Source organism: Prionailurus viverrinus, chromosome D1 (assembly GCF_022837055.1).
Source record: "Prionailurus viverrinus isolate Anna chromosome D1, UM_Priviv_1.0, whole genome shotgun sequence".
Classification (NCBI taxonomy): Eukaryota; Metazoa; Chordata; class Mammalia; order Carnivora; family Felidae; genus Prionailurus; species Prionailurus viverrinus.
The window spans coordinates 13,277,874-13,305,112 of NC_062570.1; the positions used below are offsets into that span (position 1 = coordinate 13,277,874).

The 27,239-nt window shown below is 45.3% G+C and overlaps 1 protein-coding gene across 6 annotated transcripts in view; it reads right to left on the minus strand.

The window, feature by feature from the left end:
- Nucleotides 1–604: 604 nt before the first annotated feature.
- CADM1 (cell adhesion molecule 1) overlaps nucleotides 605–27,239 on the minus strand; it is a 329,783-nt gene continuing 303,148 nt past the window's right edge. For 2 of the 6 annotated variants that reach the window (XM_047879032.1, XM_047879030.1), the window contains 4 exons: nucleotides 24,790–24,822; nucleotides 17,439–17,492; nucleotides 5,781–5,912; nucleotides 605–3,712 (listed from right to left, as the gene is read on the minus strand). In XM_047879032.1, the coding sequence (XP_047734988.1) occupies nucleotides 3,594–3,712; nucleotides 5,781–5,912; nucleotides 17,439–17,492; nucleotides 24,790–24,822 (338 nt within the window). In that variant the 3' untranslated portion in view covers nucleotides 605–3,593. The remainder of the gene's footprint in view (nucleotides 3,713–5,780; nucleotides 5,913–17,438; nucleotides 17,493–24,789; nucleotides 24,823–27,239) is intronic. The other 4 variants (XM_047879034.1, XM_047879031.1, XM_047879035.1 and 1 more) reach the window with 2 other exon arrangements.

Here is a 27,239-nt window from a genome sequence, read left to right on the forward strand (position 1 = left end):
ATGAAGTGTGGTCGTTGCTCGCTACGGCCTGCAAGGCAAGAGGACCACACACGGATCCTGCCGTCCACCCGCCCTGAGATCGCAGAGGCCTGAACAGGGACAGAGACCGGTCTCCCACAGGCGGCCAAGCCAGTCCTCCGCAGATCACACCATCTTTTTGTTAAAAGAGAGAGAGCTTGAAATGAAGAAGGCAGAATGAACTGTTAAGACACGAAATCCCAAAATAAGAGACAGGTGGAGCAGCCAACACGGGGACGTGGGTGGGGGTGGTGGGTGAAGGGGGGAGGGGCCGTCCGGCCGGCCCGCCGCCGCTGCATCCCGCACACCTGCACAGATCGCTGAGTCAGCGCTGCCGGAGCACCTGGAGCACCCGGCCCACCTGTCCGCTGCGCGGGGAGAAGAGAACGAGGGCAGGGAGGGTGAGCGGAGGAGAGAGAGCGAGAGAGAGCGAGAGCGCGCGAGCAGTTCCGAGCCGGGGCGGCTGCATTTCCCAGCACCTACTGCCCGCGTTCGTTCTTTCGCGTCGCTGCGCCCGACCCTGGGGAGGAAGCCGGCCCGCGCCCGCCCCGGGCGGCGGTAAGAAGTCCAGAATGAGATGAAGGGATCACTTGGTAACATTAATTTTTTTTTATTAAGAAGACAGATATTTTATAGTACTTCTTTTTTTTTTTCTTTTTTTTTGTAAAAATGGTATACATGAACCAATACAAAATGCGAATGGGAACATATGGATATGAAATTTCTTACACCATAACATTGTTCATGTACACCTCGAAAACAGAACTGGCCTAAAGGGAAAAATAATACGTCGGGGTGACTAAAGAACAAGCTTATTTGGCATCAATGATACATCCTTCATTATTTTATATTCCTTTAAAAAACACAGAAAACAAGTTTGTTCTTTCTTCACTCTAAAAAAAGTGATCAACCTGTACAAAGTAATACTCAACAATACATTTCAAACAGTGCACTGTATACTTAAGAAAAAATACATAAACCAATATACAACTAAAATCCATAATTTCCTGTTTTTGCTTTATTATTATTATTATTTTTTATTTTTTTTTTCCAATGCGTGGGGCCTACACTTTGCAATCTACCTGAGACGGAAAAACACCAATCAGAACACATGAACCTGAGACATGTCAACATCGTAAAAGCCAGAAAGTTACATCAGGAACACTGCACTACCATACACTTTTCAAAACAAAGATGGAAGTTCCCAAAAATGAGATGCCAATTTGGTGAGCAATGGTAGTCGTTTTCTTTTTCTCCCCCCCCTAAAAAGAACAACTGAAAAAAACCTTTTAACGACATGCTAAATGGTTCTCACCCTTTGATGTGGTTATACTATGGTCAGAATGGGCACTAAAGGGCTCGGGATAGAGCTGCACGTTATAAAATTCATCGAAAAAGGGATGTTCGTTGTGGCTTTTTGTCTTGGTTAAGTGCCTAGGGATGGGGGTGGGGTGGGGAGGGAAACAAAATGCTGCTCAATATGGATTTTCTTTTACATACCGGTCCGTTCCCAAAAGGCCCCCATATTGCAATGGTTCTATCAAAGTTTAAAACAAAGACAAGAAAAATCAACACACTTGCAAATAACAAAGAGTTGATACTTTTTTTTTCCCCCTTAAATAAATCAGCGTTAAGTTTTTCCACATAATGTAACAATAGTAAAAATGCACCTTGCAAAATCCAAAATTACTCACTGAAAATGTTATATAATATATATTTATATATATATAGATCTCTTTTTTTGATGCCATCTTTCCATAGGGACTGTATTCTGGAGTCTGGAGCCTTACCAACACATATGGTAAGAGTTTAGTTTTCGTCCTTTGGGACTACTTCTAGATTTCCTAGACGTTTCAGTGAAAATCCCCACATTTCTTTAAAAAAAATGTAAATGGTAACTTGACTCCTCTACCTTTTCCCAAGGCTCCCCATCTAAGATATGTTCAAGGTAACTTATTTTAGTAGCTATGCACTATGGCTGCCATCATGCGAAGATCAGTAATTTTTTGGCAGATGGTTCTTAAGGCTGAGGAAAGAGGCCAAGGCTAGTGTATGAAAGGTAAAAAGATAAAAACACTCACATTTGAGTTTTGATTAAGTAACTGAAAATCCCTACATGCTGTTTTTCCACCTCTGCTCTGACCTTTCGAGAACTAGATCGACAGCAGACCAGTGTGAGAATAATACCGGCCCTTCTTCTGTACCTCCTGCCTTTGTCAAGCCAAATCTGAAGGAATGAAAGTTTCACACGGATTCGAGTTGGAAATCCCAGCATGACAAATATCTGTAATATACAGTACATGCAGGCCACATCCTACTGTCTTCCTCACTAAACACAAAGGAAAAACAAAACAAAAACAAAAACCAAAAAAAAAAAAAAAACCCAAAAAAACCCCCGAAAAACCAAACCCTGTCCCATCCAGTCATTCACACACCACGCGGACTTGCTTTTTTCCTACAAATTAGTGAGAAGTATGGCCGATTGGGAAAGGTGGATGGAATCGTTTGAAACAGAAATAACCAGAGCAGGACTATCGTTCCCCCCCCCTCCCGACTTCCCCTCCTGTGGCAACTCAAATTTGTCCACTTATATAAAAGGAACAGACCTCACCTGCCAGGTCTGTTTGGGGCGTTGAGAAAGGAGGAGCCCCTTCCGCCCCAAACCTTTCCGGACAGTGCGGGGTCTCTATGCTGAGCCGTCTACAGACACAGAATTAAAGACAGATTCGATCTCATTGTGACACGCCTCACTTTGCAGGTAACCCTGTACAGTAATGTAGTTCCACAGCAAACAGAACATTTTCTGAATCACAGTCTACGTTTCTAGTCTTCACTGCTCTACGTATTTGAAACATGGGTAGCAGCAAAGAGTCCTCGTTGTTTGTTCACCCAAATCTTTACGACAACAGAGTAAGAATGCATTATGGACACACTAAATTCTGAACTATGAAATCTAAACTGTGCTGGTTCTCCTTTCATGAAACTGAATCTTGAACAGAAAGCAGTTACTTCAAAAAATAGACAAAAAAGGAAAGGAAAAACAACAACAAAATACGGGGGAAAAAGATTCTAAGGAATCCCAGCAGGCAAATTCCAAAATGGGAGATTTTGGGGAAAAAAAAAAAAAATCCCAAAATTTTTGGGCAAAATAAATGTGCACAAAGGAAAAAAACAGAAAGAAAGAAACAGCAGGAAAAAAAATTTAAAAAGAGGAACACAACGAACAAACAAAAAAACAAGGCACAGAATTTTCTGCAATCTACCCAAACTAAATCCAAGCATCCAAGTTTGACTTGGTAGGAAGAAATGAAAATTTTAAAAAACCAACCAACCAACCAACCAAAAAAAAAAAAAAAGAAAGAAAAAAAGAAAAAAAAAAGAGGTGTCAAACAGCAGAGTGTACTTTCAAAGAACATTTTTTTTTTTTTACACAGCAAATCCCAAGCCTTCCCAGTCTCGCACCTTTCCACCCATTCATAAAAAAACACACGAATTTCTCGCAAGTTCCAATATCACTGTCTCTTTATCATCTAAATAGGGCCAGTTGGACACCTCATTGAAACAAAAAGGCTGATCTAGATGAAGTACTCTTTCTTTTCTTCGGAGTTGTTCTGTCCTCCTTCTGCATTGATTATAGCTGTGTCTGCGTCTGCTGCGTCATCGGCTCCTTTGGCTTCATGAGTGAAGTATGTACCTGAAAGATGAAGGGGTAAAGCACCGTGACTGTCTGATGGCCTCTGTGTAAAGTGGTACAGAGATGGCCACTTGCTTTATGGCCATCATCAGCCGAAGTGGTGTGCAGGCAGCAGAGGGGAAAAAACAATTGGAAGAAGAGAGCGAGGTGGATGAGACAAATGGGGATCCGGGGGTTCCAAAGGCACCACTCCAACTGAACCGCTGCGATATAATTCAGCAAATGAGACATTAGAGCAGTGATTATGACCAGAGAATGTCAGCAGAAGAAGACGTGAGTGGGAGCTAGAAATGCAGAGAGCTGGAGAGCCGCTGACTAGCATAAACAGTGAAGGCCAGGACCAATGACCGGCAATGTGCGCGCACATGGTTAAGGACCAAAGCAAGGAAGAGCAATTAGCCAATTAATGAATTAGGGCCCTGACGATGTTCTACTGTCGTCTCAAATCGTTTGTTTGAGCCCCCGTCTCCTGGCTGCGCGAGTCACCGCTGCCTGTCCGTCAGGGAGGCCTCGCCGGGGCGTGTACAGGCACGTCGGACCGTCTCCTGCCCGCCCCCCTTCGGAGTGAGGGGTCCAGATCGCCAAATCACTTGATACGACAACAGGCGTGAGCAAGGCTCGGGGTCTGTCTCAGGGGACGCGTGATTCTCGCTCGTGGTGTGAGTGTAGCCTGGACCCGGATTCATGGATTCGCTAATTGGCAAGGCCACGTTGCAATGACAACACACAGAACGTTCCAAAGCTGGAGACGCTCTCATCGGCAAGTCCCGACCCTTTACGGGAAAGTTGATGGAGAAAGGCAAGGCCTGCACCTCGGTATGACGTCTGGGGAGAGTTTACGCTGCCCACCTAAACCACACAGCCCCTACTCCCGTCATATATCCTCCAAGATTCTTAAAGGGGGGGAAAAAAAAAGGCTGATAACGTTTGTTGTGTTTTCAGGTTTTCGTGAGTGACCAGTGTGAGCAGACAGGTGGCCAGATGTTCCCTGCCTGCATCCCTCCTCCCTCGGCACAGGACACCCTTTGCCCCCTCGTTCTCCACAGCTGCTGAGGAGACTTGGCTCCCCCCACCTCTGGCCTTACCCTCCTGGCTCTACCCCGCTCAACACCAAGAGGCTGGGCGTTCTCAGCCCAGCAGGCCGCCTCCGGGGCACGGGCAGAAGTACGCACAGCGCCGGGGGTCCCCAAACGGTTTATGCTGGAGACAGGCATTGTGGGTTCTGAAGGTGGTTTCCAGTACCTTGGACATCCACTGCTGTGCTCAAGGAATCCTCCCCAAACCCCAGTCCTGTGCTCACTATGCAAGTGCCTGGAGTTGATGCTCTAGGGCGGCCCCACACGCTCACAGCACAGCGCTCGAGAAAAACACCGGAGGAAGACAAGGGCCGACAGAGAAAGGGCAGAATAAATTACCAGGCGCGGGGGAGAGGGCTAGAGCAGCATGGGGCACAGAGGAGGAGCGTTGGAAAAGATGATTGCCCATCCAGGCTGCACAGTTGATACGTCTGATGATTAATGGCAATTTAAATCAATTGCACCGATGATTTAAAAAATACATATTTATGTGGCTTTTAAGGCACATCCAACCAAGGCAGGATTCTAGCCGCTGTGACCAGCTCACCCCAAGTTTGGGGCCAGGGGGACCAGAGCCCTGTCCAGCTGCTGCCCAGAAAGCAGACGGTTCCGGGCACGTTCTTGGCGCGCTTGTCGTTTGGGGGTTCACACCACACCTGGCCCACCGGCCCCTATTTTTACAATTTTTGCTCTATCCCCAATTACGGATTGCAGAATAACAAATCTAGAAAGCTTTTAGAGAAAATCGAAATCAAGACGTGCCACTCATCAACTCTCAGAGTCCTAATCAGCAGCTGCTAAGATTTCTGTTTTTCTTTTCTTTCTTTTTTTTTTTTTTTTTTTTTCTTTTCTCCTCTCTCCCAGTTTCAGGACCCGAACAGCCTATGCGGCCACGTGACCCAAACTGCCTAGCAAGGAAAACCTTGCCGAGTCCCCAGACGCAGGGGCTGTGGTGACGGGAGGCCTCCTGCCTGCCAAAGCACCTTGCTTACCTTTATGTCTGGCAAAGTAGCGCCCCAGAATGATGAGCAAGCACAGCATGGCGAACACCACCACGGCCACGACCCCGCCGATCACGGCATGATCCACCGCTCTGATGGCGCCTTCTTCACCCGCTCGAGAATCTGTCGGGATCAGAAAAGGAACAGGGATGTAGAGCTCATCGCAAGACACCAGCAGCCCTGGCCGCACTGCCTCCAGGTCAGAGGTCACCTTCCCTTACACTGGAGGAGGCAGAGAGACCGTCCAGATGGATCAAGTCACACCAAGGGAACAGACTGACCTGTCCAGTGCCGAACCGATCTGTGCTCCCCACAGGGCGAGTTCACTGTAAGCAGCAGAGAAGCGCTAGTGCGTGTGGAACCACGCTTAGGGGCCAGGGAGAGAAGAAACAGTCTGCGTCCAGTCCTGGCCTGGTCTCAGCGCTCGCCCTCTCTGTGTCCGGCTGCGGGTCCTAGTAAGGAGGCGACCTAACTACTTAAGGGTTCTCGGAATGGCACCTTCGGGCGGCAACAGGAGCTGCGGAGGGGAGGCTAAGGCAGCTTTCTGCAGGTGCCCAGCGACTTACTCCCTGCTGGGCACAGGCACAGGCAACCCAGCTCTCAAGCCACAGCTGCCTGGAGATAAAACAAGGCTTAGAAGACTAAAGACAAGTGACATGCTTGCTACATTTAGGATGTATGAGGGAGTAAGCCTCAATCTAAAACCTAAAAACCTATCTCAAAAAAAGACAGCCGGGAATAATTGTCCATTGCCACAGACGGGTTTTATTTTATTTATTTAACACTTCACGGTGCAATTAATTTTCCTTTATAAGCATCACTCCCTCAGGATGTCTTCTTGCGACTGAGCGACGACACGTTTGGCCGGGGAACAACTCCAAAATGAACCCAGAATGAGCTATGGCGATGCGGAATGGATGTATGGCAGTGTAAACAATTTTAATTTAGGAATGTGGCTACATCACCCCTTGCCGAAACCCTAATGGCACCCGAGATTTATAAATGTAGTAAAAAACAATTATTCTCCTGTTGATTAATACATTAACATTTTGGAGTGGAAGCTAAACCATTGTCTTTTTTTTTATTGAGTCGAGTACGACACCTCCATTAAAATGATTTACTGGCTGTACCTTACAATTTAAGCACAGCAGCAACAGAAACGGTAAAAATCTTTTAACTTTACATGATTTGTGAAGTCATATGTGAAGGATTTACCATTTAAATCTTTCAGTACAAGAAGCACATGGCCTATAAATCTGTCCCCTTTGCAGTTGCTGGACGCCCGAGAGAAATGCATTTCACCAGGAAGACGGAGAGTGCAAATTCAAGTCAATTTTTAAGAAAGATTTATCTCTGTCTCTCTCCAAAGAACAGAGCAAATCTCTGAAGCCTCCACCTCTAATAATATTTGAAGTTTATCGATCAAGTGTACAGATCCGTGACAGCTAAAGGTAATGGTGCTCTTTTGAGCCGAAACCTGATACAACGCTTTCAGCAGGAGGGCATGATTTACACTTTCTATCGATATTTCCAATTCTGCTCTGAGATTAAGCACTGAAGGATGTGGGGGAAAGAACTCGTGACTGAGGGTTCCACGAGAAATGCTTTAATTAAAAGAGTTTAAATTCAGAAAAAAAATGAAGCATTTAAAGCGTTTCATTAAGTTACCTTTCGAAGGACTACCAAAAAACCCCAAAACCCCAGCCCAAACAGAAATGCCGAATCAGAGGCGGCAGCGGCCGGTCGCCCAGGACGACGGGATGATGGGAGTTTAATTGGAGAAGGGAGATGGGTTGGAGGCAGAGTGCACTGCAGCCAATTAGCCCGCTCCGTGATGTGCGAGCCCCTCCAGCAACCTGTCTAATAAGCTCGACTTGAAACGTGGTGGAGAGGAATCGCCCTCCTCGGCCCCAAGTGTTACCTACTGTGGATGCAACAGCCTCTGTGTCTCGAAAATCATTTCAACGAGGCAGAACTTGGCCATGGAAACTTTTTCTTTTCCTTTAGAGACAACAGAGCTTGTCGAAGGGGAGCGCTCCCCTCCCCGGGGTGCCCCTCCAACACAGGGTACCTGCTGGGGGATATAGTGCTTCACACCCTGGAGACTCTCTCGCCCACCTGCACAGGTTCGGAGTCGCTGATGGGAAGACCAGAGTTGGGAGCTGTGTTTTCCTTAGGGAGCTGTCAAAACAGGGGATCTTGTGGGAGTGAAAACGAACTAACCTCCCATTGCCATGAGCTTCAGACGTATTGAAAAATAGAGTCTTTCAACTCATTCCACAGGTCTTGGAATTGCATGGGGAAAACAAAGCGATGCTAGCCGTTGAGAGGGGAGAGTTAGGGGTAAGAGGTGAAGAGAGGCTGAGAGCAGAGAGAAGCCGTCCCATGTAGGGGAAGGCACTCTCACGTCCACCGTTAACAGGCTGTCTCCTCCGTCCCTGGCACGGGAACATTCTAGAAGCCAGAGAGACAGAGAATCTCTGCGATAAAGAAAAACAGAAAACCTTACGGGGAGGTATCTGCGGGATTAACTTCTTTCGCCAAAACTATTCATCTGGCCTTTGCTGCCCAGGAACTTAGAGCTAAATGTGCTGAGGGCTGCTTTTCTTCCCCCCTGCACTTTGCCCACATTCAGTACCTGGGTTCTAGCGATCTTGCCCACCCTCAAGGACATACATATTTTACAGATACTTATTTATAAGGGTAATCTCTCCAGCTATCTCCTGATACTCACTTGATAAGGAAGTTTACTACCACCAGTTAATCACCAAGACATTTTTCCTGCCTTCAATTACTGCAGACGGACACAGAAGGTAACTGATGTTTAATTTACAGGGACCACTGAGGTGTGTGAGCTCCTCACGGCCTCCTTCCACCCCACCCCACCCCGGGTTCACCGGCACCTGCCACGGCTTGGCGTCCTCCGTGAAGAGCGGAGCCCTTTCCTGCCTCCGTACACTCCCACCTCCCGTTGCCCTGCGTGGGGTGGGCGGGAGGGTTTTCATAGTGCTGTCGATTGGCTCGAGGTGGTGGGGGAGCAGGGTGAAGGCTGGTTACCTTCTACCAGGGCAGGACTGCCTGCACCTGTGTGCCGTGCCTCGCTCAAGGCCGGGAGCAAGGGCACGAGTTGTTACACAAAGAGGTAGCGGGCAAATGGAGGGAGTGGGGGGGGGGGGTGGCAGGGAGGAACGACTGGCGTGGGCAGGGAGCATCAACCACCACAAGGATCACAGCTCTAACAAAGTCCGTCAGCCGCCCAGCCTTTCCTGTCCTGCTCCTGAAGGAACAGCTCTGCCTATGCCTGAGAAATGACTTTTCAGTGGAACACCTGGGAGAGTATCTGTCACCATCATCCAAAGATCCTGCTCCTCTTGGGGTGCAGATCTTTTCACCCTGGTTCTATGAGCTTTCCTGGGGTGTGGGGGGGGTGCATCTCCAGATTTTCGGTTCCTTTTCTGAATCGGGCAGAGAAGGAAATCAAAGAACGAGACTCCACGGATGCCTCCAGCTCCTACACTGAAAAGGAAACGTGAGTGTGGAAAGCACTTATAAACACGCCTGGTACTCGGGCGAATGGACAGGTCTTGGGCTTAGAAGGTAACGTTTCCTTGTTCTTTTAAGAAACGAAGCAGCAGGTGTTACTAAGAGCGCTCATATTTCCGGGACTAAGCTTTGTCCCCATCATCCTGGAGGAGGAGCCACGTTCCTACTCGTGTATGCTCCTGGCGTCAAGGTTATTCCAGCCCTGAACCGAGTGTGTTCGGGGGAAGAATGTCGCCCCAATCCTTTCACGTGTGAGGCCAAGTAACTTTGGCCTAGTCGTCCCATAGCTCTGGATTTTAGGTATGCCCTGTCAATGCAGGGAAGAGAAGAGGTTTTGCGGGCCCCCTCCTTCCGGCCTGTACTGTCCCCTCCTGCAGGCCCGTCTATGGCTCTAAGCGTGACAGGAGTCTCTTTAAGGACAGATCCGTCATGAGCTGTTTAGTATTCGTGAGTTGGCTTTTCTTTTGGCAAAAAGCTGGGACGACTTGGCTCCAGGTGAGAGTTTACAAGCTGCCTGCGGAATGTTAAGTCGGCCACTACTGCTTGGGTCACAGCGTTGGCCACCCTGGGCTCGCATTAGCATCTTAGAAACCGTGAGGACAAAAACATTTCAAAGAAACTCCCAAGAGTGATGCCCCAAGAGCTCGGATTTCTTTACCTTGGGCCAGGTGACCTGGCCCGCTCCATTCCTCATGGGCAACATAAAGGCAGTGCTCTAAAGGCGGTGGTCTGCCGAGAAAAGTGATTGCCAGCGAGGAATTTCAGTCCCCCCACCCCCCCGCGCTCTAGGGGACTCCTTTTTCTCCACTTGCTTTCCTTCCTTAAATTATTTGCCAGAGCTGTCCTTAATGCAGCGCTCCGGGAGTCACGCTGCCTGTGCTAAAACAGGGCCCTGTGACACATCTTGGTTTCTATGGCTACTTCGCCACCTGGCATGGGACGCCTCACAGAAGCTGCCAAGAGAATGCCTTCACCGTGGATCGGTGATAAGCCTAGAAGGCTCCGCTGCCAGGGGCGGGGATTCATGGAAAGCCAGGGAATGGCCAGTATGTCCTAGACAAGCTCCTGGCAGACGGGGACTCTGGCAGAGGACGTCACTGAGCAGAATGCTGGCTGCAGCACCACTGCTCACCTTGCAGCCCGGGGCTGGTCTCCTTGCCGAAAAGGACACCCAGGCTCCTCCCTCTGACGAGCTGAAGTCTGATCCAGTTAACACGTAACACACAGTTAATACTACGGCAGGGGACCGCTACCCGGTGTTGGCGATCCCTTCACATTTCCTAACATCCCCGGCTCAGGCTAGCTGGCACATTTAAAACCTTGGGGAGTGTGGAATACGCCTCTTCAGTGCACGTATTTATTCTTCCCCATACCTCACAAGCTACCTTAGGGCTCACCTTAGAAATTAACGTTTAAAACACGGAGGAGGTTCTGATGATACTGGTCTTCCTGCTTCTATTGCACAATTCCTATGTTGGACCTTCTCCCGTTTCCCCATCTAATGAATGACTGGGGGAAAAAGTTAGGATTCTTGACTTTTTACAACAGTTCTGTTACGTGGTTTAGTTTGAGACTTTTTTTCCTGGGCTGAGGTCTTCCCGGACAAGTCAGTTTAAGTACAAACACTTGGAATCGTGTTTATAACGGAAACGTCGCCTCCAGCTTCCCGGGACCCTAGGGATTAGTCTACCTCAGAGGCCTCTTCGTGACCGTGATGTCATGTGCTCCTTCCTGCCAGGAAGACATTTAAAAAAAGCCTGACGGTGGCTTTTCCAAATCTGAGGCAAAACCGAAATCTGAGCTCACAGACAAAAGCAAAGCAAAGCAAACCCAACCCTGGTGCCTTCTGAAAAAATGGAGCCGCTCATTCCCATCACCTACGGTAGCTCCCTTCGTGGCAACAAAACTAAGTGTGCGTTTGAAAGAGCACAACTTTATTACTGAAGGGGAACAAACTGAATGGCACGCGCTGACAAAATGCCACATTATTTGCTAATCCTAATATGTTATTCTTCCTTAAGATTTGCTTTCCTCAGCACCAATTCAATTATAGATGCTACAAATCCTTCTGACATTTAATTCCCTCTTGTCAGAGAGTAGTAAATGTATACAGTACATGCACAGCTTTCCCATTAAGATGTTAATATATATTGGAGCACACTAGCCTCTATGCAACATAACCTTTCTTTTCTGTCTTCTTAGAAAGCAGAAGGGGAGGAATCAGTGTAAGGCAAGAAAACAGTGAAGATCCCATAGCGCATCCCAGGCAGCCGGTACTACCCTTCACCTGCATTTAATTCTAGCAATGGAACTGCAGCTGCACTAACATTTCAAAGGCACGGTGTGAAGCTACTTAAAGGAAAACTGTGGCCCGCGTCCTCCCCTGTCACCCAGAGCTCAGGATGCGTTCATTGAAATTAGAAGTACTGCTCCCAGGCTTTGGCTGTACATCGTCACTACCCAGTGATCAGGACTCGGGCTCTCCTAGGTTGTCACTGCCTAGACGATCCTCCAGGAACAGGCCCACACAGGAGACGCAGAAGAGTGAGGATCTCATCTCCTGCACAGCCCACTAGAGAGTGCGCTGGGCCCGCTGTTGGGTCTGGGGTACAAGTGGGGCTCTGTTACTTGTCTCTGTGATTTCAGGCGGGTCGATCAGGCCCTATGAGCCATCGAGCACAACCAGACACTTCACGGGGCTGTTCTGAGAGGCCGGTGTATTGCTGAATATGAAAGTGCCTCTCTGGGCCAGGGCTCGGCATATCATAGGTACTCAGCAAGCGTCTGTCAGATTTAAATCTGCTATATTGAAGCCCAAGGAGAGCGTTATCCCAGTTCTTTTAATATTACTGACTCAAGGCAAATACTTATCAAGGCTTTGGGGGAAGGGCTGTCGGCACACTCGGCACTGCTCTCAGATGGTAAGATGCCCCATAAACACTTGCTGAGTTGACTAAGCCCTCTTCCATTTTTGCAGAATGGCACACAGTGTGACTGATGGCCTAGCTGCCCTGTGTGGTCAAGGCTGAAGGCCACCTGGGCCAGGCCATGATTCAGGTGTACCATCGGAGTATGAAGATTTTAAATATTTGCTGTCAGCTAAACATGAGAACAAGTATTTTTTAGGTTGATTTTTCTCCCATCTCAAGTAACTTGATTTAGTTAATTTACCCAACACTAGAAATGCCTTAATGAACAGGAGGGGATCCTCCCCAAACACCCAGTGTCCCCAGAGACCAAGAGGCACACTCATGAGTCTGCCCCGCTCATCTCATAATAAGCACTTAGAAGTATGAGTGCCTTTTCCATTTTAAGCAACAGGAAGGCACAGAAGATGAAACCACAGTTTTCCTTAAAAGAGTATACATCTGATAAAGAGGACAGTCATAAACTATTTCAAAACATACATTTCCCACTAGAATCTCTCTCTGGAGAAACATGCTTCTGTGGACCTCAGGCATTTGGGGGTGTGTGGAGGATGGATTAATGAATATGGTGAAGTCACCCCAAAGCAGTGTCCAACCTGTAGAACTGGAATTCACATTTTGTGTTGTAACCTGGCGACTGGCTAGTTTGGAGAAAATGTTCCTATTTGATGGCCTCCTTCCTCCCCATGAGGGAAACAGTAGCATGTTGGATTATGGGAAGATCAGCAATCTGATGACCTTCAAACCTACATTGTGGGAAAGCCATGGACAAGCTGCCACAGACCCAATACGATTGTTTCAGCCTCCTGCCTTGTATTAAACACAATTTTAAAAATAAGGAGCTCTATATGTTTTAACCTTTGTGACCCAAAACTTCCCTATGGCCTAGAGAACCATCTCAGTGGGAAATAGATCCCATAATTTTGGACACTCGATGCGACATCGGCACCGAAATCATCTGAGTTTAAGGACTTCTTTGAAGGAGAAAGAGCCTGACTGGATGCTGGAAGAGATCTTTCCAGGTCACTCAGCATGTGGTTCTACCCCTGATGGGCTACAGAGAGCCCGACTTTTCCCTCCTTGTTCCCTGGACCCCTGCATTAAACTGAAAGGGGTCCAAGAGGAAAAAGACTGTCATGAAGACATCATAATAAGGGAAGGGTGGATTTCACAGGGGAAGGAGAGCTGCTCTAAAACTAAAGTCTCCATTTCCTGCAGAGGCCAGAAGACCCATCTGTTCAAATTCTGACCCTGCCCCTTGAGTAAATCACTTAACTTTCGGAGCTCTCGCTTCCTCGTTTGCAAACTGAGACTAACAACCCTTCTTTGACGATTCTCCTAGGATTCTCCTGAAAATCCTCTCATGGCTGGCTCACTCTCTCTGTCCCCATGGCCTTCCATGGTGAGCTTATGTTCTAAGCTAGCCTCCACCTCCTCCTAGCCCCAGTCACTCACTCCCAGTGTACCCACGTTTATTTCTTCCACAGCATTTGTCACTGTCTGCCATCATCTTGTGCTGTGAGCCTGGCTGCCCCATTAGAATGTCACTGTAAGAGCAGGGGTCTGCGCTGTGAGATCCCCAGCAGCTCCAGCTCCTGGTTGGTCTCGTTTGCCACTGCATGCCTGGTGCCCTGCCCAGAGCCTAGAAGACGGAGAAGCTCGAACAGTTGTGCCGAACAAAGAGCGGGTGAGATATGTGGAAGTTTTCTGAGCTGGAAAGGACTGGATAAATACAGGCTAACTACTACACCTTAGATTTATGGGGCCATACCTTGAATTTGTCTACATAGCCCAGCTAGTTTTTCTTTACCATCATTATTGCTAGTCTACCACAGAGATGAAATCGCCTATTTGCCAAATCTGGGCCATAGCTTAGGTGGAGGCAAGGAAGGAAAGACACCTCCCCCCCCCCCCGCCCATGTTATGTCTGTTGAGTTTTTCACACACATTTCAAGCAAGTTCAGCCAACTTTGAGGACACTCACAATGACCAGATGGTCCTGTATCCTAGCTCAGAACTGATCATCTGGACTCAAGGCCTTTAGGTGCTTCCATTAGCTAAATTTAGACTGTATTTTGAGCCCATGTTTCCTTCAGAATCCTTTTAGGGGACACCTAGGGTCTTCCATAATGCCTGGCACGGATTATCAGGGCATTTAGAGACTTCCTTGCACCCACACTTTCTACCGATCGTGAGGGAGATGTGGGATTTTTCTAGATCACTTTCTCATTTGTAGGGCAAGAGTTGAAAACATGTTTTGGGGAAGCATGACAGCTCTGGAATTTCTTGTCGGGGCCTCTGCTTCAAAAGCAGAAGACTGATGGATTGCTCTAACAGTGCCAGAGGGTCATTCCCTGGAACACCGTCTATCTACCAATGCACTCCACTAAACAGTCCCCAAAGGCCCTTCCAGTGCTGAAAGGAGGGAGGCCGCGCAGACATTTTTAAAAAGTTTTAAAATAAAATAGAAGGATCAATATGCTTAAAGCTATTCTATTCCACATGGGTGGCAATAACCACCAGCTGTCACCGGGAAACAGCAGATGTAATTGATAAAACAATTGAAAACTCGTGTGGATCCATCGTCAGTAAAGTTAACACCCAAAAAAGTAAATGAGAGGGTTCAAGGTGGGACTGGATAAGCTCCCCAGGTCTGCCAATAATTAAATCACTGAGCTACACACAGGCATAATTTTTTACTGCAGGTTAAAGAGGAGGACCAGGTGGGCAACTTGCTCTGCTGGGTGAGGATGGAAAGCGGTATGTTGCTCAGGAAATTGTCCTTGGTTGAGGTAGCGGTGGTGGATGGGGGAGGTGGGCAGAAGACAGACCATCATTATTTCTCAGGAAATGCAGGATAGAGCATTTATCCATAATAAGGCAAGGATGGAATTTCTCCCCAGATGGAACAGGGGATGGGTGGTAATATTATTCATTACCACAGTTTAGCATTAAATGCGCAACACCTACTCTCATTTATTGATGGACTGTTTAAGACGGGTGTTAACCTGTTTGTCTTGTATTATAATTGAATTCAGTCTCTAGGCTACAGAAATTTGAGAAGTTCATCCTTTCTCAATCAATATGCTCCCCTTCAGTGACCCATTTCAAGACAGCTTCATAAAAAATAATGTATTTTGTTTTAATAAATTTAAACACAATGACAGCTGCTCAATTTTTATTGGTTGTTTTTTTTTTTTTCCTTCAGATGTCTCTTTGCTGCCGAGGGAAGCCAAGCTCACAATCAATAGTAATTGATTAATCAGCATCCCCTTTGAACAAAGGTGCTAATCAGTTTTTGATTAGTTCATCAAACCAGATGCAAAGGCAGCCCAAGCCGGCCTGATAGATCATCAGTGTTCTACATGACTTATGGGTCCTGGGCAACACAGGACTGCAGCGTTCCTGGAGGGGGCGGGGGAGGGGGCACGTAAGTATTAATTTGACCAAATTATTAGGAGCACAAACAGTTGTTGGTTTATTGCTCCTGAGTCTGGGTGATTGATAGAGCTGCAGCAAGGCCACATCTGACTTGGTGCAGAGCTGAGAGAGACCCAGAGTATTTCTGCAATTGATGATGCCTGAGGAAGGGGTAGATGGCGGATTTAGTCCCATTTTCCTAAAGAGAAGAAAAATGACTTCTGTATATCTCAGTGACCTTCATCTGACTAACAGGCCAAGAGGGATCAGGCCAATGAGAACTCCATCCTCTTTTAGGGTCCTTGAGAAGTTCCAATCGCCAGGGCCACTGTGTCAGAGAGCTGTTTTATTTAGGGTCAGGACATGAACTGAGAGCGCATTGCTTACGACCAGCATTACGTTCTATGTAAGGAGAAGGACTTAGCTCTCAAAATCGGGCTAATGTTTTTGCAACTTCTCTAAATACACCGCCAATAAGAGGCAAACATGAAACACTCCCTTGATGGGCTGGCTATCTTTCTAATCTTCTACTTATTTATCTGAATTCATTGGGACTGGGAACTTATTCATCCAACGAGTATCAATCGAGTGCCTACTACACGACAGGCATACAGCAGTGAACAAAACCAAAACGGCCTCCCGGAGCTTCCATTCTGTGGAAAAACCCGACAGCGAAGCTCACACTGGGACATGGTACATAGAAAAATAAAGGCATCCTCCCCTTTTTAAAGTTCGACAGAAGCACATAGGAGGCAATAAATCTGCATTTTGAGAGAGACTAGTGACTCTATCTTAGTTTCTCACTGGGGGAAACCTGTCGTCAAGGACTGCTGCCACCTTAACAACCAACTATTCAAGGGCGCTCAAGTGAAATCTCTTCAGGAAGGAGAACTATGGAACCCTCCCAAAGGCTGGAGTAAGGGGCCACACACAGTCCTACGTCTTGGTTCCTCTATCACAGTAATAAGGAACCGGCCTTCCTTATTGACTTATTAAGAATTGACTGATCAAAATGTTTAAGAAGCTCTAGCTGGTGGGCACTGAAATCCCAGAGCATCATGGCACCTCATATAATTGTTTAGCTCTGACCATTTTGAATCTCCTTGCCACCAACCCCCCCTCCTTTTTAGGATATGCTTCTTATTCTGGATTAGTAACACCTAAATCCCTGAATCAAGCATGAAACCTACTTTTGCAAGAGCTCAGTGTGCTGTGAAAAAGGTCTGAGGTGGATAATTAGTTTACATCATGGTGTGTGACAAAACAATTGCCCCCCTTCCTCCCGCCCCCCCCCACCCCATGCTTCTAAGATACCTATGACATGGCTTTTCTAGTCCATTCTACAGAAGCAGATGGTCAACATGAGCTTTTTCTTTTTTAAATAAAGATCTTCTCTCATAATCCAACATCCTGAAACTGCTTTGTGATGCAAAAAAATTTCTCTGGAACCATTCTACATCTAGAACATGAAAAATTATTTTAAGCCACTGAACATAGAGTGGCTTCAGTGCGATCCCCAAGATGACCTGACCTTCCTTACATTAACGCCCTGAGTCCCAATCCGAAATAGATGCCCCTAGCACAGGGAAGAACGGGACGTGGGGAGGAAGAAAGCGTTAATAAAAATTTGTTTTCCTTCCGTCTCAAAATCCACAATTGCTAATTAAGTGCTCAGGAAACCAAATGGGCATTTTGCAGGCTGGGACAGAGCGCCCACAGGTTGGACACCGCAGCGCCTTACCTAGTGACTAGCCCTTACCTGAGAGGTCCTCACTGTCCAGCTCTTCTGCGGAATTGGGCAACTGAGTAAGGCCTTACAAGTAAAAACAAATCGTTTTTCTTTCCATTCCTCAAGGGACATAAACAAAACACTTAAGAACTGAGGATGAATTTCTTAAAAAACATGAGCCAAATCTCTTGCTCTCTCTCTCTCTCTCTCTCTCTCTTTTTTTTTTTGGATAGCTTGAATGCATTAATCCAGAAGTACATTTCTCCAATCGTTTCATTTTGTTATTGATACACAATCAAGGCAGAAAGATTCCTCAGTCTCCACTTTCAAAGCACATGAAACATGAAGATGAATGTTTAAAATCACTCGTTCATAACAGCGTGCAGAATGAAAAAATAAAGGCTGATTGTTAGCTGTCGATGCTCTGACACAGCTCTTAAAATACAAATATATTTAGATGTTACATACTGATGTATGTAAGTTTGATTTCACATTTTACCATAAATTGAAATCCTTTGCCAATACTGACAAATACATTTCGTTATCAATTTATGACAATCTTGGATCGCTTATTTCAAAATGGTACAGCATCTGCTGACTACAGATTGCAGGTTGTGTCTTCATCAGAAAATCTGATTTCGCAAAATGACTTCTTAAAAAGGAGAATTAAAAAAAAAAAATCAGTGGTTCTCCCGAAAAATAAAACCCTCAAAGCTGAGAAAGCAGTCAGGTCAGGAGATAATCGGGCGGGGGGCTTGCAAGGCCTCTACGAGGCCACCACCAGCGGTGGCCGGCTGTGACAGCTCTCAGCCAGCTCTGATCTGAATTAAAGGAGGGGAAGAAGGAGGTAGATAAACAACAGGAGGCTCAGCTGGGGGACAGATTCCATTTTCTCATGCTTTACTTATGCTCCTTTAATAAAATGTTCACCGCCACCAAATGTTAGACAATCAAGGAGGCCTCTGCTTGTTCCTTAACGTTCTGTTCAAAGTCCTGGCCGATCGCTGCGGATCCTCTACTTTGCTAGTACTTGTCTAATGGGATTTGTCGTTTTGCAAGACTCTGTGTGAACCTATAATGCTGCAAGGACTTTGGGGAGAGCAGTGGGTCTTTATTTTTCACCTTTCCCTTCTCTTAGAGCCAAGCACAGAGTATACTCTCAGCAAGCATTTGCTGAATGAATGACGTGGGAGTAATGCTCAGTGAACTACCAGCCAGAGCATGAAACAAACGCTCTGGAAACCGGCAACGTCAAACTGATCGTGCTACTTAAAAACAAAACAAAACGAAACCAGGAACAAAAAACAGGAAACAAAAAACCGAAGTAACAGAAACAATCAAGTAGAAATGGTCAGTAAAAGTTTGGATTTTGTAGGTTGTTTTATAAAGCAGTCAAATGAATATGGATGGCTAGGCTGGTGCCATGAAAGGAAGCCATCATATCAGGTCTTGAAGAAGAATTTCCATTATGAACCTTGGGTGCCAATATTCAAGGGCAGGTGCCAATTAGAAATGGGAGGGTTCGAGCCCACGGATGGTTCCCAAACTATGGATTCGGGCAACAGAAGGGAAAGCAGTGAGTAATGCAATCAATTATAGAGGCAAGTGAGCAGGGATGCTATCCATTTGTTCTGAAATCTGATTGGCTGAAAGTGTTCCTGTTGCTAATTGGCTTTATCCATTGTATAAAGACTGATGAATACAATTATTTGAATAATTGTTATAAATGGGCAACATAAAGTACTTCTCTGTAGTTAATTATGAATTTGCAGTTCTCAGAAGGCTAATCCCTCACTTCTACGTGGCCCAACGAATATCAAAGCTTTCTATATACGTGCTTGGCACCCACTGAACCATATTAAACAAGGATGTTTCAAGTAGGCAGCTTTATTGCTGAATGCTTGCTTCCTTGGGGAGGGCATTAGAAAGCTAATTTTAAAAAATAAAGACCAATATGTTTATGAAATATCATTGATATGCAAAGTTTCCCATTAAAAAGCAACAGACAGTTGATATACACCTCATTAAAGATGAAACTGTCATTTTTAATGGCATAAATTTTAAAATATACCAAATCATCTGGAATCCACTGCTCAGATTACATCCGAAAGTGGGAAGCCATTTAGGTTAGTGGCGTTAAATTTGTTTTTGCAATACTGTTGTATTTTATGAATCTATAGTGCTCTGCCATAGTTGGATAATTTTTGAATAAATATAACTGGAAGAGTTTACTGAAGCACTGAGTACATACGTGAGGACGAGCAAAATTTACCTCCTAAAATTGCTTTGACTTAGGCAGTCAGTCCTCTTTCATGTTAAAAATTACACACCTCTTCTTAAAGAAACGACGATGCGTTTCGTGAAACAGGCAATATTCTTCAAAAGGAAACTTCACAAATTAACAACATGTGGGGAATCACTTCTTGGGTTTTTCTCTTTAAACTCCCATATCGTTTTTAAAGCCCTTACCTTGTCATTTCTAATTAAAATGTATCCAATACATTTCTTTAAACTTTGTTAAACAAATGAAAGGTTTAACTTTTGATCTATATGGAATTTTTTTTTTGAGCCATTAATTCCGAGTAATTCATACATGCTAATTTCATGTCTGCACTATGGGGGTCTCTTCTGTGGAGACGTGTTTTCCCTCTTCGTGGTCTATAAGGTGCTGCACATACCCGAGCCTCCTTAGCGTCCCTCTGCACGTGTTCCTTACTCCTCCTTTTTAGCAGACATCACTGGCTTCTAAAAGTGGTATAATGTGGCAATCTTTAACCAGGTGAAGGAAAACCTCAAACATTAGAAACAGCAAGAGATCCTGGAGATATTTAAATAAAGTCAAGGTCAGAGTCAAGCAAAATTTAAATGCTTGTGGGTTCAGTTCATTAGGGTTTCTTTTTCTTTTTTTTTTTTTTTTCAGATAATGTCATAAAAGAATGATCAAAGAAAACCTGAAGGAAACAAAAACGTAGCCCACTGGCTCCAGTACCATTCCCAGTATGAAAAAGTAGGCGATGGTCTCTTTCTTACCTAAGTGGCAGACATCTGATCACTTGGCCATATTATGGAAACTGTTACTTCCATCACCAGCCATAAGAGTTCAGACGCCCCCGGTAGTTTTAATCTAAAAGCTCAGTCATCCTGTTCTTCCTGCTTTGTCAGCTTTTGTGGAGAGTTTGTCCCTTCTTCCCATTGGCAGAAATTTGGTTCACGCCGTTAAACAGTAGCACATTGTTTCCAAACTGCATATCAAGGCTGAAACACAATCTTCAGGTCCTGCAGCCATTCGTAAACCTCTTTAGCTTTGTTCTTGAGTAGAACGTACAATGTCTGCAGAGTCCCTTGACTGAATGACAGCCTTTGAATGCCACTGTTGCGTACTCGTACAGAGAGATGTGCAGAGAGGTGCATACACAGAAATGGTGGACATAGAGGTTGTAATAATGCGCACTGCTGGCTATTTTTCTTTAAAACGGGCTTCGGAATTTCCCCACAATTGAATAGAAAGCAATATGAGAGTTTCAAGTGCTTTTAGGATTCTCTCAAGGCTTGCACTACTAAAGAAATAAGTCAGGGAAAGGGCGATTCAGGGGGTGCTTTCCTGAGGGCAGCGGACTAGGGTAGGAGCATGTGTATCTAGCACGGGCCAAAGATTTTGAAACCAAAACTGAAAGTGAAAAATGACTTCAGAGGGGTTCCTGGTTTGAGTCTTGCCATAATTACGTACTGAATTAAAGACTGCTGAAAAACTTATCTGGGATATATCAATTCATGAGATCACCAGCCTCTGATATGTCAAGAGGTGGAAAGTGAAAGGACAGGTAGACTAGAAAATAATAAAACAGGGAGGAGAGAGAGGGGAGAGAGAAAGGGAGAGAGACAAAGAGGAGAGAGAGCAAGAGAGAGAGAGCGAGCGAGAGAGAGAGAGAGAGAGGACCTCAAACCCAGAGGAAGCCAGCTCACTGCAGTGCAGCAAAAGCACAAGCGCTATTCCAGACCATGGACATGCTGTCACCCAGAACCTCACACAGGGGAGGTGGGTGGGGGAAGGGAGAGGGTACACGCAGGGCTGAAAAAGAACAAGGCACAAGACACTTACAGAGAAGCGCCCACATTTGAACAAACAAAAACCATCACACGCACCCACACATCAATAATCATAAGAACGACGACACCATCCGTGCTTTAAGTCACTCATGCATTTCTGCCATCAATTTCAGACCATGTGGTACCAGGATTTGGCAGAGTGTGTTTTTTTTTGTTTGTTTGCTTTTTTTTTTTTTTTTTTTTGCATTGCTTAACATGCACACATAACACAGGATTCTTCCTGTCCAGGCCTTAAGGATGAGCTCCAAAAACACAAATGCTCAAGATCCTTATTCAAAGAAAATCCCTTCGGTCACCCTAGTCTAAAGATCCCATTCTTACACTCGCTTTTATCTTTACCATCAATTAGATCCTTAAAAAACACATTGTGACTGATTGTGGTTTGGTTTCTTTTTGGAGAAAATCCATTTGATTTTGAATCATGCCCATGCACTTCTAACCTTCCAACACATGCTTATTGCAGTCAGATATTGGTAAGAACAAATGGTCAACATACATAAACAACTGGTGTACTTCATACATACTCTAGCAACACAAGCTTGAATAAAGTATTTTAATGAGTCTTCAAAGGGAAAGATTTTCGGAAATGATTTTTTCCCCCTTTTTATAAAAGAAAAGAGAAATATATAGAAAGAACTCCAGTATGGAGATTTTTAAGACAAATCAAGTGGCCACGACTGGCTGACCTAACACGTCTTGTCATTTAAGTTGCCAAGTTCTCAGACCATGACATTTTTCTAGGCCCGGATCTCTATCGTGAACATCTCAAGGTTACTCTCAAGTGAATCGAAATCAAATGGTTGCTGTGCTGAAGAAGTTGGGTTTTAGCCACAAGGCACTCAATTACAATCAGTTCCAGATCTTTATCTCTCTGGAAACCTGGTCCCCTGCTTTGTAGTTCCCATCGTATTCTACCCCCGTTGACGACTAACCTGAAGATGGGTCTTCCCTCCGCCAAGTAAAATTCTAGATATTACTGTTGCTTTCATTACAGCTTCTTGCTGTAGGCTGGAGGGTATGCTGTTCGAGATGGTGGTAGGACCTCTTGGTGAGGATGCTGTCAGGACTTTAGACAAGTCAGGAGAATGTGTTTATAAATGTATCAAACAGGCACCAACCTGGGCTATCACTTCTCTCCTTCTGCCGTTAAAGAACTGTGTGTGTGTGTGTGTGTGTGTGTGTGTGTGTGGCCATTGTTTTTTTTTTTTTTCTCCCCAAGATTTCTTGGCTCTAGGTTGTTTCCCATGTACTGCCAGCCAGTGAACAACATCCTACTGGTGTATTGCTGGCTTGAACACTGTCCTTGAACTAATAAGGCAGTGGTTGCTTCTGTTTCCTGCCACAGGAATGCTATAAAGTCTTATTCCAAGTGTCTCTTTGTTACACCACAAAAAGAAATCACCATCACTTTCTTTCTAGACAGAAAGATCTAATCAAAAACCGTGCCCTAGACCAAGACTGGCCCCTAAGCTAACTTCTCATTTTTCAGGTCAGGGAACAGATTTCCTACTTGGAATACCTCACCCGACTCCAAGACCTACATCCATTAGATTCACATAAGTACACAGGTTTTATTGAAGGGACCTAGCAAATAGAACTCTGGAGTCTTAGGAGATAAATGATCAATATTTCTTCAAAGATCTCACACAATTCCAGAATCTTATGGTTACATTTGACCCTGGAGTCAATTATAGGAAGCTCAGAACTTAAAGCATCTTAAAAAGAATAGAACAAAATCTCTTGAACGACATTAAAATAGCCTTAAAGCTCTGAGACTAATCGATAACAGTCAGGAAGTGCTCAATTAATGACGAAACCTACAAATAACCAAGCTTAATGGAGCACAGTGCCTGAGCCGTAGCAAGCACCATGGGGCATTACCTTAGAAAGTGGGAGCTTTATACCTAACTGACTTCTCCCGATTGTCAGTGTAACTGGCCCTTTAATTTTTCCCTTTGTGCCAACGACAGGAAAGGGCCAGGTGAGGTGGGCAGGGAGTGGGGAGGGATTTACTGCTCTTCGTACCTAAGTTCATTCTGCTTTCTTGGGATTCCTCGTCACAAAGCGCAAATACGGGGGCGATGTGCCAAGCGTCAAGGCCTGACCTTCAAGCACAGCTCACCCAGGACAGGTTTTGCTTAGAGATTTCCAACTGACAAGTCCTCAAACGTAGGTCTGTTTTAAGGAAGTCAGTCTGTGCTAGGAAGAGATGCTTTGCTAAAGGTGCATGAACAGTAAAGTGTTGGCTGATCACCTCTAGGCACTTAAATGATGCATTCCAACACTGTACAACATGCAAAGTGATTTAAATAGGCCCTTTACCAAAAAATTCCCTGGAACTCAATTATTAAAATTCTGCCCAATTTTTAACTAACGTATCTTTCTCTAAGCACAACATCACCAGGGTTGAGAGTTAAGAAATAAAGTCATATACAGATGAAACATAATTCTAATTTTCTGACTGAAGAGACACAGAAAAGTTAACGAACTTATTCCAACCTTGTAAGGTAGGATGAAGTTGTGAAAAGGATAGCCCGGTGGCCTTTTTTGTTTTTTAAACCACTTTTTGGTTAAAACCTTAACCAACTTTCTAGTTATTTTGCCTACAAGCTGCCTGTACACAAATGATTTTGTCAAGTCCTACTTAATGCTGCTAAAACTTATATATGGTGTCATTCTTGGTCCGGAGAGGGATCCTGCCAAATGCTGGTGTAAATAGCGTAAACCTTCACGCACGCATAGAGATTGAGAGCCAACTGGCACTGGTTTGCAGAGGCAAACGGGATTGGGAACATAATTAAGAGAAGAGTGATGACCTCGTGAATTTAAATGGGACTCTTCTGTTCTCACCTGTCCTTCGGCCTCAACTAGTAAGTGATCCGAACGACCCCTCTTCCAAGTGTACCTGGGATTCTAGCCTATAAATGAAGAAAGCAATTGGGTCTTTAAACCAGAGGCTGTGATTTTCAGGCAAGTATTTGTTTTTGGAGTCCCTTGTATTTTGGTGTCTGCCTGGAGTTCTATCAACAAGGGCCATGACCTGCGTCCCAGCCAGTGAGGCGGCTACCTCGCCTCTGTCACCACTGGCTGCTGAACTCACAACAGAAATGACAAGACCCGACATCCTTTCAAGCCTTAAAAAATTATAGTATATTTATGAGATCAGTCTACTTGAAACACGATTTCCCTTGAAGACTGCATTTCTCTTTTTCCCAGGCTTGCCTTGCCTCTCAGCAGCGCTGAGAAAGTAGATAAACAGTAATGTGATACCAACCGTGAACTGCGGGCTCTGTCGTCGCTGCTGTGTCTACAGACGGGAACAGAGGATTGGAGGAAGGGAGGAAACAGGAGGAACGGCATGCAAAAAAAGGGAAAATGGAAAAAAAATGGAACAGATAATATATGAGCAAGCTTTCAAAGAACATCGCGTGACAAGCAATAATAAATGAAAAGCAAAAAGCATTTGAAGTGAGTTGCACTGTTTTAAGACATGCCTTCAGCTCAAAGCTGCGAGCCAGTGAGGAAAACAGTCAATTCTTTGGTTCTGGGGGTCTTGCCGGGACACATCTACTTGCTAGTCAATAGTCAGGGGAACATGCAGAGTGAGGAGAAACACCAGTGCAAACTCTTAACGCATCAAGGCTCAGGACTGTGACAGAAGAGCCCAGTCGGAAGGCTGGCCGAACAATGGATTCATACATTCAAACATTGCCTTTGTTTTAAGCCAGCCCACGCGGGCACTCGGCTTCGTGCCTGCCAATTAGGCATCACCGCATCAATCACACTTTCAGGATCCTTGTGAGGCTGGTAGATGCCGGTAGGCGAACACATGAGCTCAAGGTTTCCATCCCGTGTGTTATTCCAGCAGGGTTCAGCGGGAAAGTTCAGTTAACTGGGAGGCCATTCGAATGAACACATTAAAGGTTTCCGGGTAAGTTTCGGTACACACCCCGCCCCCCCTGCCGCCACGACCCACCACGGATCCATTCTTCACTCTGCAGCTCTTGCCGTCGCACAGCCTATGAGCAGAAGACGGTCAGGGAAATGGCCACGTCCACACCATTTGCCAAACGCCACTTGTGATCATGTGACGTTCCACAAATTAAAGGACCCAGCCGTCCCCGTGTTCACAGTTCGGAAGCACAATCGTTGTGGTGAGCTGCCAGGAGCCCTGCCTTCACGGCGGCAGCACGAGACGGCACGTTCACTTTTTCGCTGCCAGACGCACTTGCTGGGGAAGAGGATGTGGTCTGTCTCTTCTTCTATTTCCCATGCTGTTCGAGTTTCCTCCTCCTCCTGCTAGGCTTCAAACCAGGCCGGCTGTCCTGGCTCCTCTTCACAGGAAAACTGCTCAAGGGGCTCAAGAAATTTCCTTTTTATTTTTGGCTAGAGGGATAGTGGGATAAATATCTAACAAAATGCACGATGACATTTTTTTCCAGTCTTTTTCTTTCTTTCTTTTTTTTTTTTTTTCTTAAACACCACTCCCATGGCCAACTCAATTCCAAAGTCAACCCATCTGGCCGCACTTCCGTGTTCAGCTCTATACCTCTCCAGTATGTTTCCTTCCACTATCCCCTTCTGGCCTGAAAAGGTCGGTGATACGGGCACAGCAGCTCATCATCTCTAGCTGGGGTGGCGTTCTTGGTTAAAACTGCAGGTAGTTAGTTACCTGTCCTTTTTTTTTTCCCTCTTTCTCTCATATAATGCAGCTACTTAAGCTGGTAATTATTTTTATGAATTCTAGAGACTCCAAAAGACTCTTCCAGACACGACACAGGCAATGTTTAAATGCACTGGGATGCCAACTTTTTTTTTTTTTTTGGTCATATGAGCCTGGTGCTTCTAGTTTGCAAATCTGACCCGTGAATTCACACCAGTGTTCCTCTTCAGTTGCATGCTTTCCTTGGGACCCTATACCATCAAAAACTTGCAGCCCTTCTAAGGAGCCAGAATTAACCAGCAGTCTGAGAAGCCACTGCAGCTTAATATAACTTATAGCTGAGTTTCTGAAGATTAGATGAAGGAAAGAAAGACATAAAATACACCGCATAAGAACACAATACTTACTTACAAGTCAAGTCTGTGTGCATAAAATAGCAGTAAAAAACAATACCAAGAATTGTACAGTTGAAACATCGCTATACCAGACTGTCATGATGCAGCTGACACATCTCCTTACTTGAAACATTCAAGTCAAGCTTTAGTTTGAGGTGTTTTCAATTTCAGGGGCAACATCAAATGCACATTTGTACAGAAACATTTATATGCAGGTTAATACATTTTATGGGCAGGCATTGGCTCCTTTTCAAAATTAAAAAAACAAAACAAAACAATAAACACTTTGGCTTATTTTTATAGCAGCATTTTCTCATACGCTTTATCTTTTAGCAGGTGAACAATTAGCATAGACTGAAAGAAAGGAGGTGGAGTAAATCCTAAAGGTTAGAGCCCTAAAAATCGTATCTCAGCATTAACCAGTGACTCCTCGATTTACTGTTTCCTACATCCCAACACTGTCCGCTTTATCACGAAATTAATCTGAGTGAACCTGGGCGTAGGCTTCTCTGTGGGTACTAGAAAATAAAGGAGAAAAGTCCACAGTGCAGCTTGCTTTCCCATTCTGGGGATGGGAAATCCATCAATTGCACCCAAACGGGGAGGAAAAAGGAATGCCGGGAGGGGGAAGGAACACCTTCGAGGACAGTTCAAAGCAAACACACG